The sequence below is a fragment of the Hibiscus syriacus genome, unplaced genomic scaffold (assembly GCF_006381635.1).
Source record: "Hibiscus syriacus cultivar Baekdansim isolate YM2019G1 unplaced genomic scaffold, ASM638163v2 tig00112988_pilon, whole genome shotgun sequence".
NCBI classification, from domain to species: domain Eukaryota; kingdom Viridiplantae; phylum Streptophyta; class Magnoliopsida; order Malvales; family Malvaceae; genus Hibiscus; species Hibiscus syriacus.
Window position 1 is genome coordinate 1,454,148 of NW_024063432.1, and position 16,257 is coordinate 1,470,404.

Sequence of the window (16,257 nt, forward strand, 5' to 3'; positions counted from 1 at the left end):
CTATGGAGGATAGTGCAACTCTTAGTCATGAGGGTAGAGATGAGAGTTGCGCCTTCCTAGCGGGTGATGCCAGTGACAAGTTAGTCCCAGACTTAGAGTATGAGATTATGGGAGATGCAAAGGTCGATGAGGTGACCTTCTTTAGGAACCTGACGACAACATTGAGACATATTATTAGAGCCATCCTTAGGATGCCAATTGTACCGCCTAGGGTGGCTTCACGTCAATATGCAGTTAGAGCTCAAGAGTGTGACGTTGTAGATGCGATCTCAGTTACTTTTATAGTGTTTTTTTATTCTAGTTACAACATTAGTAGATCAAGGGTCCACACACTCCTATGTCTGTTATGATCTAGTTGGGAAAGAAATATACCAATTGAGGACTTAAAGGTAGGAGTCTAAATGTCTAGTCCTTTAGGATTAAACATCCTTGTTGATAAGGTTCATCGTCGATGTATAGTAGAGATCCAAGGTCATATCTTTCCTGCCAACTTGATGGAGCTACCATTCAGAGAATTTGACGTGATCTTGAGAATGGATTGGTTGTCTAGGCACGACGACAGCTTGAGATGTAAGGCCAGACGACTTAAGCTCAGAGGGGTTGATGGTACTAAGGTAGTGACGACTAACGATAAGTCGGGTTGTGAGTCAGCGATTGATTCTACCTTAAAATCTTGTCAGATGATCGAAGGAGGTTTTGAAGCCTTCTTGGCTCATGTGGTTGACACTTGAATTCCAATTTCAACACTCAAGGACATTTGGGTCGTACGAGACTTCTCTGATTTTTTTCCCAAGGAGTTGTCGAGATTGCCTCTTGACCGAGAGTTGGAGTTTGGTATTGAAGTTTTTCTGGGTATCATTCCAGTGTCAATTTCTCCCTACTGCATTGCATCGACAAAATTAAGAGAGTTAAAAGACTAAATTCAAGAGTTTCTAGTGAAGAGTTTCATCCAACCGAGCATTTCTCCATGGGGAGCACCAGCTCTCTTTGTTAAGAAGAAGGATTGGTCGATGAGGTTGTGCATCGACTACTGACAGCTGAACAAGTTAACCATTAAGAATCGCTACCAACTCCCTACAATCGATGACTCTTCTACCAACTTAAGGGAGCATGTGTGTTCTCTAAGATCGATCTGAGGTTAGAGTACTATCAGTTGAAGGTCAAGGACGTCAATGTAGCGAAGACGACCTTTAAGACGAGGTATGGTTACTATAAATTCTTGGTAATGCCGTTTGGACCCACCAACACCCCAACGACTTTCTAGGATTTGATGAATCGAGTTTTCCACTAGTATCTTGATTAGTTCATGATGGTCTTCATAGATGATGTCCTCGTGTACTTGCGATCAAAGAAAAAAACATGATCAGCACCTCCGTATTGTTCCGCAGTTATGTGATTTTCTAATGAACTATCAATCAATGTTTTGTTTTGCATGCTGGCCAAGTTCTTCTAGTTTTGGACCGATAATCCGATCGGTTCGAACTTCCATTAAATTATGTACAAATTACATATACAAGACTTAACCTATGGGGAACAACACATTAGATTTCCCCCTAGGGAACAAAGATTCATGAACAAGATTTGATGAGTTTGAAGCTATGGAAACTCGGTCTTTTAAGCAGGTTCCCAAACAGGAAGCTTCTGGTTGTCTATTTAGGGAGTTTGGGGCACAAAAGGGAGTTCCCTTAAACCTTGAGACAGCCTTGTCCTATCTCATTTTGGATCAAGTCCACATTTTTGGGGTCAACACTGTTCCCTCCCACATCGGTCAGAAAGAAATTGTGTTTTGCTTTCCCACCATTGCTGCTGCATATTTCAGCTCTTTTGATGCACAATCCATTCTCACGAAATATTCTTGTGATGTCTGAAAGAAGCCCCAATCGATCATCTGTTACCACTTCCAATTCCAGTCCCCGTTGAACAACAAAACACACATGGTTTCAATGAAAGTTTTTCTGGGTCAAATTATGGTTTTCGTCCTCGAACATAGTACAAGCACTAAATCTGTAATTTGACCAAAGTTGTTTTTGGCAGGTTTGATGGTAAGGATGAACAAAACTCGACTCGAAAATTTGATTGTTTCCTCTCGACTCAACTTGCAAAAACTCTACTTGAATTGATTTGAAGTTTAAATTGAATTATAAAACATAACTCGAAATTTTTAGTGATTAGTGGACTGATTTTCAAGTTTGAGTCGAGGCTTTCGACGCTTAATGATATGTATATCACATATGAAAAAAATATATATGAAGAAACATATACGTATTGTATATAGTTTAAAAAATCATTTAAATTGAAATCAAATAGTATCGTAATATTATAAATATTTTTAATTTAATTTCGGGTAAACTACACATTTAGTACCCACACTATCAATTTTGGTTTGTTTTAGTACTTAAACTTTCAATTTTTTCAAACCATACCTAATATTTAGTTTTTGTTTCATTTTAATATCCCAAATTATTTAATGCGTTTAATACTTAAACTATCAATTTTGGTCCACTTTAATACCTAAACTTTCAATTTTTTTCGAAACTTGATGTTAAATTTTGAATATGGATACTAAAATGAAACAAAAACTAAACTATAGGCATGGTTTTCCAAAATTAATAGTTTAGGTATTAAAATAGACCAAAATTAATAGTTTAGGTACTAAACGTGTAATTTACTCATAAAGTTAAACAGAAACTCGAGAACTCGACTCAAGAAAAATTTCAAATCAAGTTTGAGTTATGAAATAAAACTCATCAACCTGAATAACTCGAAAAGTTTTGACTCGACTTGATCAAACGATAGCCCCTAACGTCTTTGGTTCTCCTTTCAATGGCGGCTTCAAGACACTCCATGACTCTTTGTTGTTCAGCCTCTGAGCTTATAGGGAATCCATCAACATGTCTGAGATAATATTCCTACAAAAAGAAAATTAAATTACAACGAAAATCCCACTTTTTATTTATCTAAAATATTTGGAAACCTTTTATCTTATCTGAATGTGATTTTCCAAACCTGATAAGCTTCCTTTCTCCCTGTAATAACTGTTCCATGGAACACAACATATTCCATGTCCGTTGAACAGCAAACAGTGTCGAACAACAGCTTCGGTCGATCCAAGCACCTTATCGTCACGACTGTGTAATCCCGATCGCTTTATTCCAACACTGTAACATGGGGTCGCTCCGAGGTTTCGAATTCGACATTGTTTGGCCTCTCGAAAACTCTACCGGCAAACAAGATTTGGTGCAACCTTCGGCCTCGATAAGTCTCCCCTGGAGTCGAAACCGACATTCTCGCAGTTGGTGTCTTAACATCACTGTCCCCTTTCATGACATTGAAGAGTAACTCCTTGATCGTCCGTGCCGTGTCGAGTGGTCAATGACGCTGATAACAGCGGCTGCTCGACCGTTGTGAGTCCACATCTCGGCATTCACCACATCACACCCCATATCTGCTAAAATCGCAGATAACTCGGATAGAATCCCGGGCCTATCACTTCTGGTTAGTTCGATTAAGGTATGATCTTCGGAAGAAGTCGAATCAACTGAGCTCATCATTGAATTCAAGAAATGCACTTTGGTTTCTAGAGTCTGCAGAATTCAACAAACGAAAATTGATATCGAATATGATCCGAATTCGAGATTATAACCACACACTCCCAAGGAATGCTTACTTTCTCTATATAAACGAGGGTACCTTCATCTGTAATCTTGTTTCCATTATCATCAGTCACATAAAACACTGGAGAAACAACAACAATAAAGTTCGATATAACATTGGAATCCATTCGACGCAACAGACGTTTATCGAAACATACCATCCATGAACCATCCGGCATCGGACGAGACATACGCTTTGGTGACATTAAGATTCATGTCCGAAAGAAGCTGGACCAATTCCAGGAGAATCCTCTGCTTGTACACACAGTCAACCTAAAGAATCAACAACAACAAAAACCATCAGCTTAATGCATGATTGCTTGTTACACAAGAAAGGATGTACATATACCTGTATGAATGTAGTATGCTCACATGCACCATTATCAACAACAATTCTGCAGAAGTGGAAGACAACCCATTGAAGACAAATCAGAAACAAGATAAAATCTGTAAAAAGAAAAATGGTAATATTACCTTGGAGGGTTGATTCTCCTGATAAGTTTTGCAAATTCGTCCTCCATTTGTGTTCTCTGAAAACAAAGTGGAGCGAGGAAGAAGCAAATTTAACTTCTTATGTTGTCTATTATGTGTATGAGAGACAAATGGAGTGAAGTTTTCCGGAGGACATGGCGTGTCGACGTGTCGGATTTCGAGTGGTCGAGGCAAACTTGAGATCAACTAAAAAGAGAGAAAGCTCACCACCATATCCATGTTCCAAACCAATAATGCTTCCATCCCTCCATGCCACCAACCCGGGGAGCAACATCGAAGCTATTCTCTTCATTACACGACACAATCTATAAGCTAGCCTAGCTTAGCAAACTTCCAACCATTTCCCCGACCATAGAATCATCACGGTTGACACTCATAAATGAATGGATTCACCACCCTCCACGGTTGTCTATTACTCATGAATTGCCAAAACAGTAGCAAATCGCATGTCCACCATCAGCCTCTGGTCGGGTCATAGATCTTCGGAGAATGATCTTCGAAAACTTCCGAACCTCTAACTTATCTATATTTCCTAAAATTTAAGCTTTTGACCTACTATAATATATACATAAGAATTTTGATAGACAGATCCTCTAATAAACTCACGTGATACGTCAGAACAAAAATCAAAGTCTGATTATCGGATCCGTTTAGTTTGATTAGCTCACAGACAATCATCGTAAACCTACGATCGATAGGTGCATTAAGGACCACTATAAATATCTCTGACACAATCAAGAAAGCTAACTCTCTTTACAGCACCCTTCTTCCTCTTCTTTTTCATTAGAAACCTCTTTCTCTCTCCTTCAAACATCGGTTCACGATCATCGTTCTCTTATCGGTCACGACTATCTACTCAAATCAAAAGGGATGAACCTCTCACAATCGACAAATTCATTTTATTCCCGTCAACATGAAGAACCAGGCCAAAATTCTTGAAATCCAGACACCCAAGGCCATGAAATGGTCGATTTTAGCTATGAAGATACTTAGAGATAACTTAGAGGGTTGGTGGGGACGATTGTCGATATAAAAATTAAAATGATCAAATAATTTAAATATTTTTCTTAACAATCTATTTTAATTCTTTATATAAAATGATAATTTTATAAATTTATCTTCTAACATAAAATTCAGATACAAAGTGTAGCATTAACATGAATTCAGATATAAAATTTATCTTGTAATAGGTTTTTATACTATATCTGGACTAGTTAGACAATAAATTTATGATGTTTTTGAATGGAATAAACTATATTGAGAAGGTCGGCTTATAATAATTGTTTAGAGTACCGAACCCGAATTAGTTTAACAATACCATAAAGGTTACAAACATTATGCAGACTATATATCACATACATAAGCTATAGCAACATGAACATTTATTTATTTGTTTGATTTCATCAGATTACATCCACTTGAGTGATAAAAGTAGGCATTTAAGCAAAGGCATCAACCAAGGCAGATGCAAAATTTCCCTTGAGACCCTGAAGCACAAGTTGCATTCAGGAATTTGCCCTGCAATGCTTTCTTACACTCGGCAATGCATTGCGGGAGCATGCACGGGTTAAGCTCGATCCCGAACGCGCCCTCCGTGAGATTCGAACCCGAGATCAAGATCGTCACCACCATCAACATTAACCCTAACTTCGCTCCTTTAGTCTCCATTGGAATTCCCTTCTAGTTCAAGCCCCTTTGCTACGTGTTATGGGAAAAACAACACATCTCATATGCATATTTATAGGGCCAAATGAGAATAAGAATCATAGTTCCTTAATTATTCCCCCGCTAACAATGGAGGGGTTATGTTTTAAAGGCCAAATTGTTTCGAAGGTCCTCGTACAATGCGTTCTTTGTGGATTTAGTATATCTACTATAATTCGATCACTTTTAGTCCCTTTACTTTTCAATATGTTCTGAGGTTAAGATGTGTTGATGGGAAAATGTTGATTGTGTGACGATTGTAAGCGACTCAACTCTTCTGATTTGAGTGGAGAACCGTAACCGGTGATTCTAGTGGACAACGGAAGAAGTTGATGCTCAATTCGTAGAGAGATCTTAAGGGAGAGTTTCAAGATCCATCTCCTAACCATGTATGGCGGTTTATCTATTGACCTTTAGTATCAGTGTTAGACCTCGAATCATGAATTAATGATGGCTATTCGTAGGCAGATAGAGCTTATAGATATTGTTGTCAGATAACATATTTTGTTTTAACAGATCACCTAAGGCAACTAGTGGTCATGTCTCTAGATTGTAGTCAATCACAAGATATAAAACTTCAAAAGTTTCGATAAGCAAAAGAATTATTCTGAAGGCTTCAATTGACACCGAACATATAACTTACTGAAGAAATTAAAAAAAAGTATATTAATATGCGATGACATGACATGTACCACTTAACAAAAACCCGTATGGACGAGATCTGCAAAAGATACATAATACAAGGATGTTTTACAAAATTTTCCTCATCTTTGAACCGATAAAGTTGCAGGAAAGAGCACAAGATTAGATATGAAAGCCATTAAATCTATGAGCCAACCCCATAAAGGGGATTATAGTACTGCATCCACCAAAGAAACAATGGGGCCATCATTTTGCCACTTTTTATGAGGAAGAACCAATGGGAGCTCAACGTTTGGTGTGATGCAATGCCCACGTGCTGGCCTTGTATTTTTGCAGATCCAACAGCCAATCTGGGACAAGCACAGAGGCCAATCATGCTAACCCACTTTCCACAAGTGTTTTGTGCCATTGCTTAGCAAGGAAAGGGAAGCTTCTTGTTGGGGTTCATCCCAGTTTTCCACTGCTACTGGTCCTGCAAGATTAGCCACTCTTTTCTTGACATGATTTTTGATGAGGTTTATGGCATTTTGAGTTAAGGGTATCATATGTCCCCAAACTATAAACCTCATTTATATTGATCCTCAAACTTTTAAATATTCTAATTTCATCCATAAATTAAGATTTTTATTCTAAATTAATCCTTAAACTTTTGAACATTCTAATCTCATCCCTAAACTATGACCCACTTTCTAAATTGATCCCCGAACTTTTGAATATTCCAATTTTATCCTCAAATTCATCCAAATATGCAATTAGTTTCAACCATAGTTTAACCTGAATTTTGGTTTTTTAAACATATAATAATATAACTTGGCCCAACAATTTTACTAAAAAGGGATGTGATTAGTATATATGTATAGTCTGAGATGAAATTGGAATGTTCAAAAAGTTTGGGGACCAATTTAAAATGAATGTCATAGTTTGGGGATAAAATTAAAATGTTAAAAAATTTGACGACTAATTTAGAATGATAGTTATAGGTTAGGGAAAAAATTAAAATATTTAAAAGTTTAGAGACCAATTTAAAATAAGGTATATACTTTGAGAACATGTGATGCAATTGACTCAAACATTGCGGCCATAACGGGCACTATTGCGGTCATAACGGGAGTTATTGCAGTCATAGCGGGTATATCGGAAGGCAGCGCTACCGCTATTTCGTGTGAAGGTCCTTCTCTAGTGCTATCGTTGATTTTTAAATGGTATTACTAATAGGAATGACTACTTTTAGGGTGCGTTTGGTTCACGGAATGTAAGATTACCAGTGGGAATAAAAGATTACCAGGGAATAGGATTACTGGGAATGTTGTATTTTGTGTTTGGTTGGTTTAGCAGGAATGTAAGATTACTGTGTTTGGTTAAAAAAATAAAAGATTATTGGAATGTATATTTGACCAAATTGTCCTTATTATATATTTGTATAATATTACAAGTTGTAAAATATTTATATATTTTCTTCAAAAAATTAAATTCATAATATTTATATAATTTTTTTACAAAATTTAAAATATAAAAAAAAGTTTAATGAAAGGGTAAAATTTTATTTTAACCCCTGAACTTCATAAAAAAATTTAATTATAGACTTTTTTTTGTAAATCTAAAATAATTTAAGGATAAATTTGTAATTTAACCTTCGTAGAATTTTTATTATTCAATGACAGAATAATGATATTTTGAAAAAAAAATAAAAATTTAAGGGCATTTTAGTCTAAAATGCCGGTAATGTTACAATACCTAAGGGAAGGGAGGTAATGACATTCCCGGTAATATACCCCAAAAAATCCACTATTGGTAATAAAACATTACCGGGAATGACATTACCGGCCAAACCAAACGGGGGAATGTGGATTCCATTCCCGGGGGAATCCCACATTCCCCCATCCAAACGCCCCCTTAGTATTATTGACGGTTTAGTTATTCAACTTAAAATCAATTGCTAATAGGTGGAGGGGGCATAACTTTAATGTAAAACCAATGGAACTTAACACGTGAGGAATCATATGCCCTACATGCCGACAACCACACCAAGGGTCGTCAACTCTTCGGACACGGTCAGACGTAAGATTTTATGTTAGGAAGACAAATTTTTTAAATTTAAGAGGGAAGGAGCTTATAAATTTGACTGTATCTCCATCCCTTCTTTTTCCTATATCCATGCACTGCAGGTGCTACTTTTGTTTCATCTGGCAGTGTTACTGAAAGAGCTGCGGAGGATCCCACTGCTCGTACGGGTGGGGCGAATGCCGCGCCTAATTCGTCGTCGGATGTTGCTTTGGATGTTGAGAGGATGCGTATTGATAGCGTTTCCAATAGCAGGGAAAATGCTATGTCGAATTCGAACTCGAATACCGATACAGATAACGAGCACATCCATGTAGTTGAACATCCTCTCGTACTGTCGGGTGACCGAGAAGTCCCCTTTACATAGCTAGTTTGTCAGCCAAGTGGGCTGCTATTTTGAGGTAAAGCATGTCAAACTTCAACTATTTATCGACTATGCATTTGGAATTGGCCTAGCCGGATAGGGTTCGAGGCGTTTTTGTTGCTTGTGCTACAAGGCAGAAGGCATTACACCCTGTACATGCTGAGGAGCACCGGCCGTCGGATCCCATCGAGATATCCCCTTGATTGGCTTCATAATCGAGACTATGCATTTGGAATTGGCCTAGCCGGAAAGGGTTCGAGGCATTTTTGTTGCTTGTGCTACAAGGCAGAAGGCATTACACCCTGTACATGCTGAGGAGTACCGGCCGTCGGATCCTATCGAGATATCCCCTTGATTGGCTTCATAATCCGATGCAAGATTGCTTCTTAAACTATTGACTCTTTCTTCGTGTCTAAAATTCCGGCGCACCGGCCGTCGGATCCCATCGAGATATCCCCTTAATTGGCTTCATCATCCGATGCAAGATTGCTTCTTAAACTATTGACTCTTTCTTCGTGTCGAATTCCGGCGCACCGGCCGTCGGATCCAATCGAGATATCCCCTAATCAGCTTCATAATATTATGGATACAAAATTCACAGATGTTAACTGCTGTGTGATTAAATTAAGTTATGGTACTTGGATTATTCTAGTTTAAATGTTGAATTTGTATAAAAATAAATATATTTTAAAGATTCAATTGAATTATTGTGAAATTTAAAATTTAATTTAAAATTTATCTCATAATTTAAACTGGTTATAAAGGTAAAATGCATTAGACGTCACTAAGCTATTCTCAAATGATTGTTTTGGCCATTGAACTTCCAAAATTTACGAAATGGTCATTAGACTTTTTAAAATCGTGATGTTAACTTCTATTAAGGAGGATGAAGGGCACGTTAACTAAACTATTTATTTATTAAATTAACTACAACCAATAAGACAATGATTGATGACACATATATATATATATATATATATATATAAAGTAAAAATTAACCGGGTCGGGTTGGATAAGTGATTTTTCACCTTAAATCCGACCTCATCCCGTCCTGAAGTTATATACTATATAACTAATTCAGAAATATTTTTCAGGGTGGACATATATTTATTAATAACAAAAACATTTTGTATGAGGTGAGCACAAATAAAATAAAATTTCAGGGTAAACATCTTTAGTAAGAAAACAACTAACATAAAGAAATTTTGTTTCCAGCATGGGCACGTGCCCACCTTAAATTCTACGTATATCATCTATTGTATATAGTTCCAGTTCGTCTCAAGCCTCAAACTTTTTTTTATAAAAAAAATCACCCTTATAAAATCGGGTTAGGTCGAGACTCGTCGAATTCAGATATTTTTACAATCCTAAATTTGAAGGCTTCTCCAAGTCTTGAACCGAGAAATTTAGTCTAATTATCAGAAAGTGAACAAAACCTAAAGCTTGCAGAGACGCACATGCATTCTCTAAACATCTGTTTCTCTTTGGAGTATAATTCGAGTCATTAAACCAATTCAACACCAACTAAACATAAAAAATAAAATAAAAAACATATTGTTTTTAAGTTCTATTAATAATCGTAAGCGTATTTAAATACATTATTATTATTATTATTATTATTATTATTATTATTATTATTATTATTATTATTATTATTATTATTATTATTATTATTATTGTTGTTGTTGTTGTTGTTGTAAAGGTAATAAAATGAGAATCAAATTAAGTGGAATGACAGGACCAACTGCAAACACATGCAGAACCCAGGCATTGAACTAGGGCCGTAAACGAGTCCACCTTGAGTATTGTTGAGTTCTACTCGAACTCAAAAAGTTTAAAATTAGGCTCAACTCAACTCGAAAACTCGTGAGCTAAAAATTATCAAGCTCAGCTCAGCTCGAACTCGAAATATAATATAGAAAATCGACTCGAACTCGAAAAGGCTCGAACTCAAAAAAATTCCAGGAGCTCGATTGAAGCTCGAGACTCTAGCTCGATTCAAGCTCGAACTCGATTCAAGCTCGAACTCGATAAAAGCTCGAACTCAAACTCGAATTTGAACATAAAAAAATCTTTTTAATTTTTTTTTTAAATTTATAATTATCAATAATTTATTTTTAATATATTTTTAATAATGTAATTTTAAAAAATATAAAATTATAATATAATATTTTTTTAGTAGCTCGTTAAGAATTTGAGTCGAGCTCGAGTCGAGTTCATTCGATTCGAGTGTTGATCAAGCTTTGACCGAGTCAATCTCGAATATCTCGCGATCTATCTCGTCTCATTTACTGCCTACATTGAACAGTGTAAGTAGGGTTCTTGTCCAAGCACTTATCTGACAATCTTGAACTATGCAGTTGGTCGGATATATATAATGTCAGCTGACATGCTTCAACTTCAGCTTCCATTGTCATCACTGCAACAATAAAAATATTATTAATATACACAGGGATAGATCAAAGGAAGAGTGCGCAGGGATAATCATCTCTGAAAATTTAAAATTATTGTATATTTTAAATATTTTTTAAATTTCTTTTTGTTAATATACCTTCGTCCCTTAAAATTTTAGAAATTCGTATCCTCCGTAAAATTTTAGAAGCTATACTCCTTACCATAAGATCATATATTAGTTCGTTAATCTGACTTGACCCAAAAATAGACCTCCTCTACTCGAATCCAACCCGAGTTTAGAGTGACTTCACCTTACCCGAGTTTTCGGGAAGCCAACCATGGTACTTTAGTCCAGTATAAACCGGACGGAGCTCCTCTTCTTGCATATTCATAACATATTTGTTTCAAAAAAATAAAAGAAATTGTTAGTACGAAGGGGAGAAATCGGACGGAGCATATGTCTTCTTCGAGAAATCGATCGGAATATTTAACGTCTTCGAACTCTATAACTCCGGTAACACCCGTCGTTTTCGGGAAGCCAACCATGGTACTTTAGTCTGAGTATAAATGCAGCAGAAAGGAGACCAATCATGATACTCTAGAGATGAAAAGCTTGAAGAGACGTCATGTGTTTCGACCGTCTTTCGGAAGACGTCAGATATTCCGGCCGACTTTAAAGACGAAGGGGGTGAATTATGAAATATATGAAACCTCCCCGATGCCCGAAGCTGCACCGGTAACGAGGACAACTTTTCCGGCAACATTTTCACTGGTTAGTAGCTGACCTATGCTTATATGGAGTGTGGGTGAGAAAGCTTATATAGGTGTTTCTTGTTTGGTTTTAATCGCATTAACCGATCGAATCGAAATTTCATTCGATTAATCGGTCGGTTAACTAGGTGTTAGATTGATTAACGGTTAGGAAAATTCTGTAAGTCTAGGTATCGATTATTTGAGTTTGAAATTGATTAATTAACTGAACTAATTAAAAATATTAAATGTATTATAGGATAAACTATGCATTTACTATACAAACTATTAGCTTTAGACCTACCTCTCTGTCTATAGGAGGAGAAGCACCCTCCACCATTGTTCTATGTCTTCTTTGACCCAACTTTAGGGTACCCCAAAAGAATAGAATAAAAAGACCCAAACTTTCCTTCCAAAAAGCCATTGATGTGCAACCCCAATTCCTTAATTTCAACTAAAAATAAAACTCCAAGGAATCTTCACCACAGAATCTCCCTTTAATGAAAGCATAGTTTAAATATATTTTATTTTGATATTTTTCTCTTTAAAAAAAGCATATATTATAATCCAATAATTAAACCTACAATCATATATTAAAAGGAATTTTTTCTTCTTCGCTGGTAAATTCTCAATCAACCGTATAGAATGGGAAGACATGTGACCTACGATGAATAGGGTGTTCATTTTTTTTGTTTTAATCGATTGAATTGAATAAATTCGGTTAATTCGATCGGTTACTAAATTAGTTCGGTTGGAGAACTGTTAGTACTTTTTTCAGTATTCAGTTAATGATTAATTCGGTATGAAATCGATTAATTAATCGAATAAATCAAAATTATTAAATATTAAATATATTATATATATATTAAATACATATTTTAAGTTCAAACCCATTGAGAATTAAGACTCATTTTTCTGTAACCACACCAGACTCATCAAATTATTAATATGTAATTAAATTTTAACCAAAATAAAAAATACTTCTATTATATTCAAATTAATCTAATTAAAAAATTATTAAAATTTTAGTTAATTCCGTTAATCGACCAAGATAACCTAACTTTATGCAGTTCAGTTAATATTTTTAAAAAAATTTGATTCGATTAACTGTTAAAAAATTGATTAATTCGGTTAATGAAAATTTAATTCGATCGAAGGTTGAATTAACTGTTTGAACACCCCTAACAATGAAAGAGGAATTAGACAAGTTGGGAGACATTAATTTATCAGCTCAATGCATTCTACCACCAAAAAGAACCCCTTAAGAAATAGCTACTTCCCTAAATAATATATAAATGGGTATTATTGTAATTATCCCTAAATATATAAGGAAATATTATATTTTTTGGGGTCATATCGAGATAGGTATTTTCATCTTAAACCTGAACACAACCCGACCCGAACATTACCTCTAAAAAAATTTGATCCGAACTCAAAATATTTTAAAAAGAAGACCCAATCCAATCAGGTCGAATCGAAACCCGTTGGATTCGAATCTCGTGTCCATCACTAGGTATTGATACTTTTCATTATCATTTAGATTGTCAATATTCGATTTATCACTATTCATTTATATTCCAAGTATGAAGTAAAAAAATAGAAAAAATACAAATAATTTAAAATATTTCATTATTAATATATAATTATATATAACAGCATCAGAAAAAAAATAGAAAATAGGAGTAAAATTCTACAATTTCTCTGTGGATTCTTTTTCTTTTACATTACAGAGCAAGCATTAGGGCTTTCGTCACTGAACATCTGAGGAGGATAAGCGTAAAACTCAGTTGCATACCTTGGAGCGTAATAATATAATTCATTTCTCTTCAGCTCCACCGCCGCGGTGGCTGCAGTGGCTTCTCCGCCGTCACCATCGCCTCCGCCACCTTTCATGTCCTTGTCATTGCCACCATCTTTGGGTTTTTCTTCTTCGTTTTTACGGTGGGGCTCTTGCTTCACTATCAGTGAGTGCTTACCGGTTCTTTTGTAAACGTAATCAACCAGTTTGGTTGGATTGAACACGCCCTTTACTGTCATCTCTGAGCTCTTTGGATCGGGGTCTACTGATTCCACTCCTGAAAAATGATGATTATGATTAATGGGGTGTAAACAATTCAGGTATTATTGAGTTCGAGCAGATTTGAAAAGTTTAAAGTTGAGTTCGAACTCGAACCAAAAATCTTATTGAGAGTGGACATACGTGCATAAATATTACAGAATTTTCGCATGTGATGAACACAAATAAAATTTTAGGGTAGATGTTGGTAACGGATCCAAAAATTAAAAAAATGAAGTCTAAAATTTTATTTTTCCTTTTTAAAAAATTATAGGTATGCTAAATTCAACTAATTTTCTAAAATAATGGGATGCACCACCAATAAAATAGATAACAAATCGAAGAAAATTCAAATTTTAGGGTGTGCACGTGTCCACCCTGGGACAATGGTGGATCCGCTACTCTTTGAAAGTTCACGAGCTTAAAATTGTCGAGTTTGACTCGAACTCAAAATAAAAAATTGAAACTCGACTCAAGCTCGAAAAAATTTGAGCTCAAAACATTATCAGATTTAGTTGGATTGATGCTTGACAAAAACTCAAACATAAACATGAACCTTAAGTACATGAAACCCTTATATTGCATATAAAACATCTCAATATTGACAAAACATTTTGGTCATTAGATTTTCGAATTAGATATCAAATAGATTACTTCGGTTCATTAAGAATTCGAGTCGTATTCATTCAATTTGAATATTAATAAAATTTTAATCGAATCAAACTTAAATAACTCACAGTCCATTTGTCTCATTTACAACCCTATTTGATTAAATAAGACCTAAGGAATTCAATAAACAAATGAAATGAGAGAAAAAAAATCGAAACCTTTCATTCTTTGAATACGTTTCTCGATCTCTTGAGCACAAGCTTCACAATGCATGTGAACCTTTAACACCACCACCACCGCCATCACCTCTTCTTTCTTCTCTCCACCCTCGGGCTTTTCTTTTTCCTCCGCCGTGGACGGTGGCTTTGGGATGGGTGAGAGAAGCTCAACTTGTCTGTGGCTTTTCATTTGAACTCTCTCGAGAACTTTCAAAGGGTCGGCTTTGTCACCTTTCACCACCAGCTTATTGCTCTTGCAGTCCGTCATTACATCTTCAACACCTACAAAAAACAACACCGTCAAATCAAACCAAAAAAAAAAACCAAACCCAAAATCAAAAACATGTTGTTTTTGGAAACCTTTAAATCCCCTGAGACAACATCGGAGTTTACGAGCGCAGCCTTCACAGTGCATGTAAACTTTCAATATAATCTCCCGGGGATGATGAACTTGAGGAGCAGCAACAGCAGACTCATCTTCTTCAACCTTCGTCTGTCCCATTTTCTTCTCCTCGCCTGGTTTCTTCTCTTCCTGACAAACAAAGCACGTTGATGCTATATAAGGTCGAAAAAGGAAGTGTAAAGGAGAGCCAAAAAATGGGTATTTTAAAGAGATGATCATCATTCATCACCTCCCCCATTAGTTTACAGAATCTGGGTTTGACTTTGATGTTGTTGATGATGATGACGATACAACGGAACTTCGATTGCTTTGCTAATCTATGGTGTTTTTCTCTCTGGACTGAATTTGCTTTTGCTCTTTTGTTTTCGTTTATTCTTTCTCTTTTCTCCCTGTAAAGTGTGGTTTTCCCAGCACCATCAGATGTAGAGAATCCGAGGCCATTTTCATCCAATTTTGTACTATGATAATAAATGATTCACATCTAAATTTAAATCGAATAACTATATTCGATTCGAATCGATTCAAAAAATAAGATTATACATGAGTTATTGAATTCTAAAAGGTTATAAATGGGTTACTGAGTTAATCAACTCTTGCAAACATGTATAACAGATATTATCTTTTAAATTACACATGAGTTGTATGATTGTAACAAACAATAAATTGATTGACAAAATAATTAATTGATTAATTGAATGATTTGTCTATAAATTTTTGAAATATAGTGACTCGTTTATAATTATCGAAATAATTAAGTGCCTTATAGTGTAATTTACTTAAGCCTGAAAAAAATTTAAGAGAAAATTAAGTTTCCATAAAATGGTGATTGATTGCACAAAATTTATTTGTTTTGCACAAACCAAACAATTTAAGTGGTAAGAGAATTATTGTTATGCCTTTAAATCTTAGGT

At 35.5% G+C, this 16,257-nt stretch overlaps 1 protein-coding gene and 1 pseudogene across 1 annotated transcript; both read right to left on the reverse strand.

Annotated features, from left to right (window-relative positions):
- Positions 1-1,685: 1,685 nt before the first annotated feature.
- LOC120185063 lies at positions 1,686-4,174 on the reverse strand (annotated as a pseudogene).
- A 9,605-nt stretch (positions 4,175-13,779) lies between these two features.
- Positions 13,780-15,584, reverse strand: LOC120185111 (heavy metal-associated isoprenylated plant protein 7-like). Its single transcript, XM_039189410.1, has 4 exons — positions 15,576-15,584; positions 15,304-15,475; positions 14,944-15,225; positions 13,780-14,135 (listed from the first exon to the last, which is right to left on the reverse strand). Exons 1-4 carry the CDS (start codon positions 15,582-15,584, stop codon positions 13,780-13,782), a joined length of 819 nt encoding a protein of 272 aa, XP_039045341.1.
- Between the last annotated feature and the right edge of the window lie 673 nt (positions 15,585-16,257).

Coding starts and splice junctions, on each gene's coding strand:
- LOC120185111 (XM_039189410.1), bottom strand. Junction 15,226..15,303: donor TTGTCTCAGGGGATTTAAAG/GTTTCCAAAAAC, acceptor TGTTTTTTGTAG/GTGTTGAAGATGTAATGACG. Junction 14,136..14,943: donor ACGTATTCAAAGAATGAAAG/GTTTCGATTTTT, acceptor ATCATTTTTCAG/GAGTGGAATCAGTAGACCCC.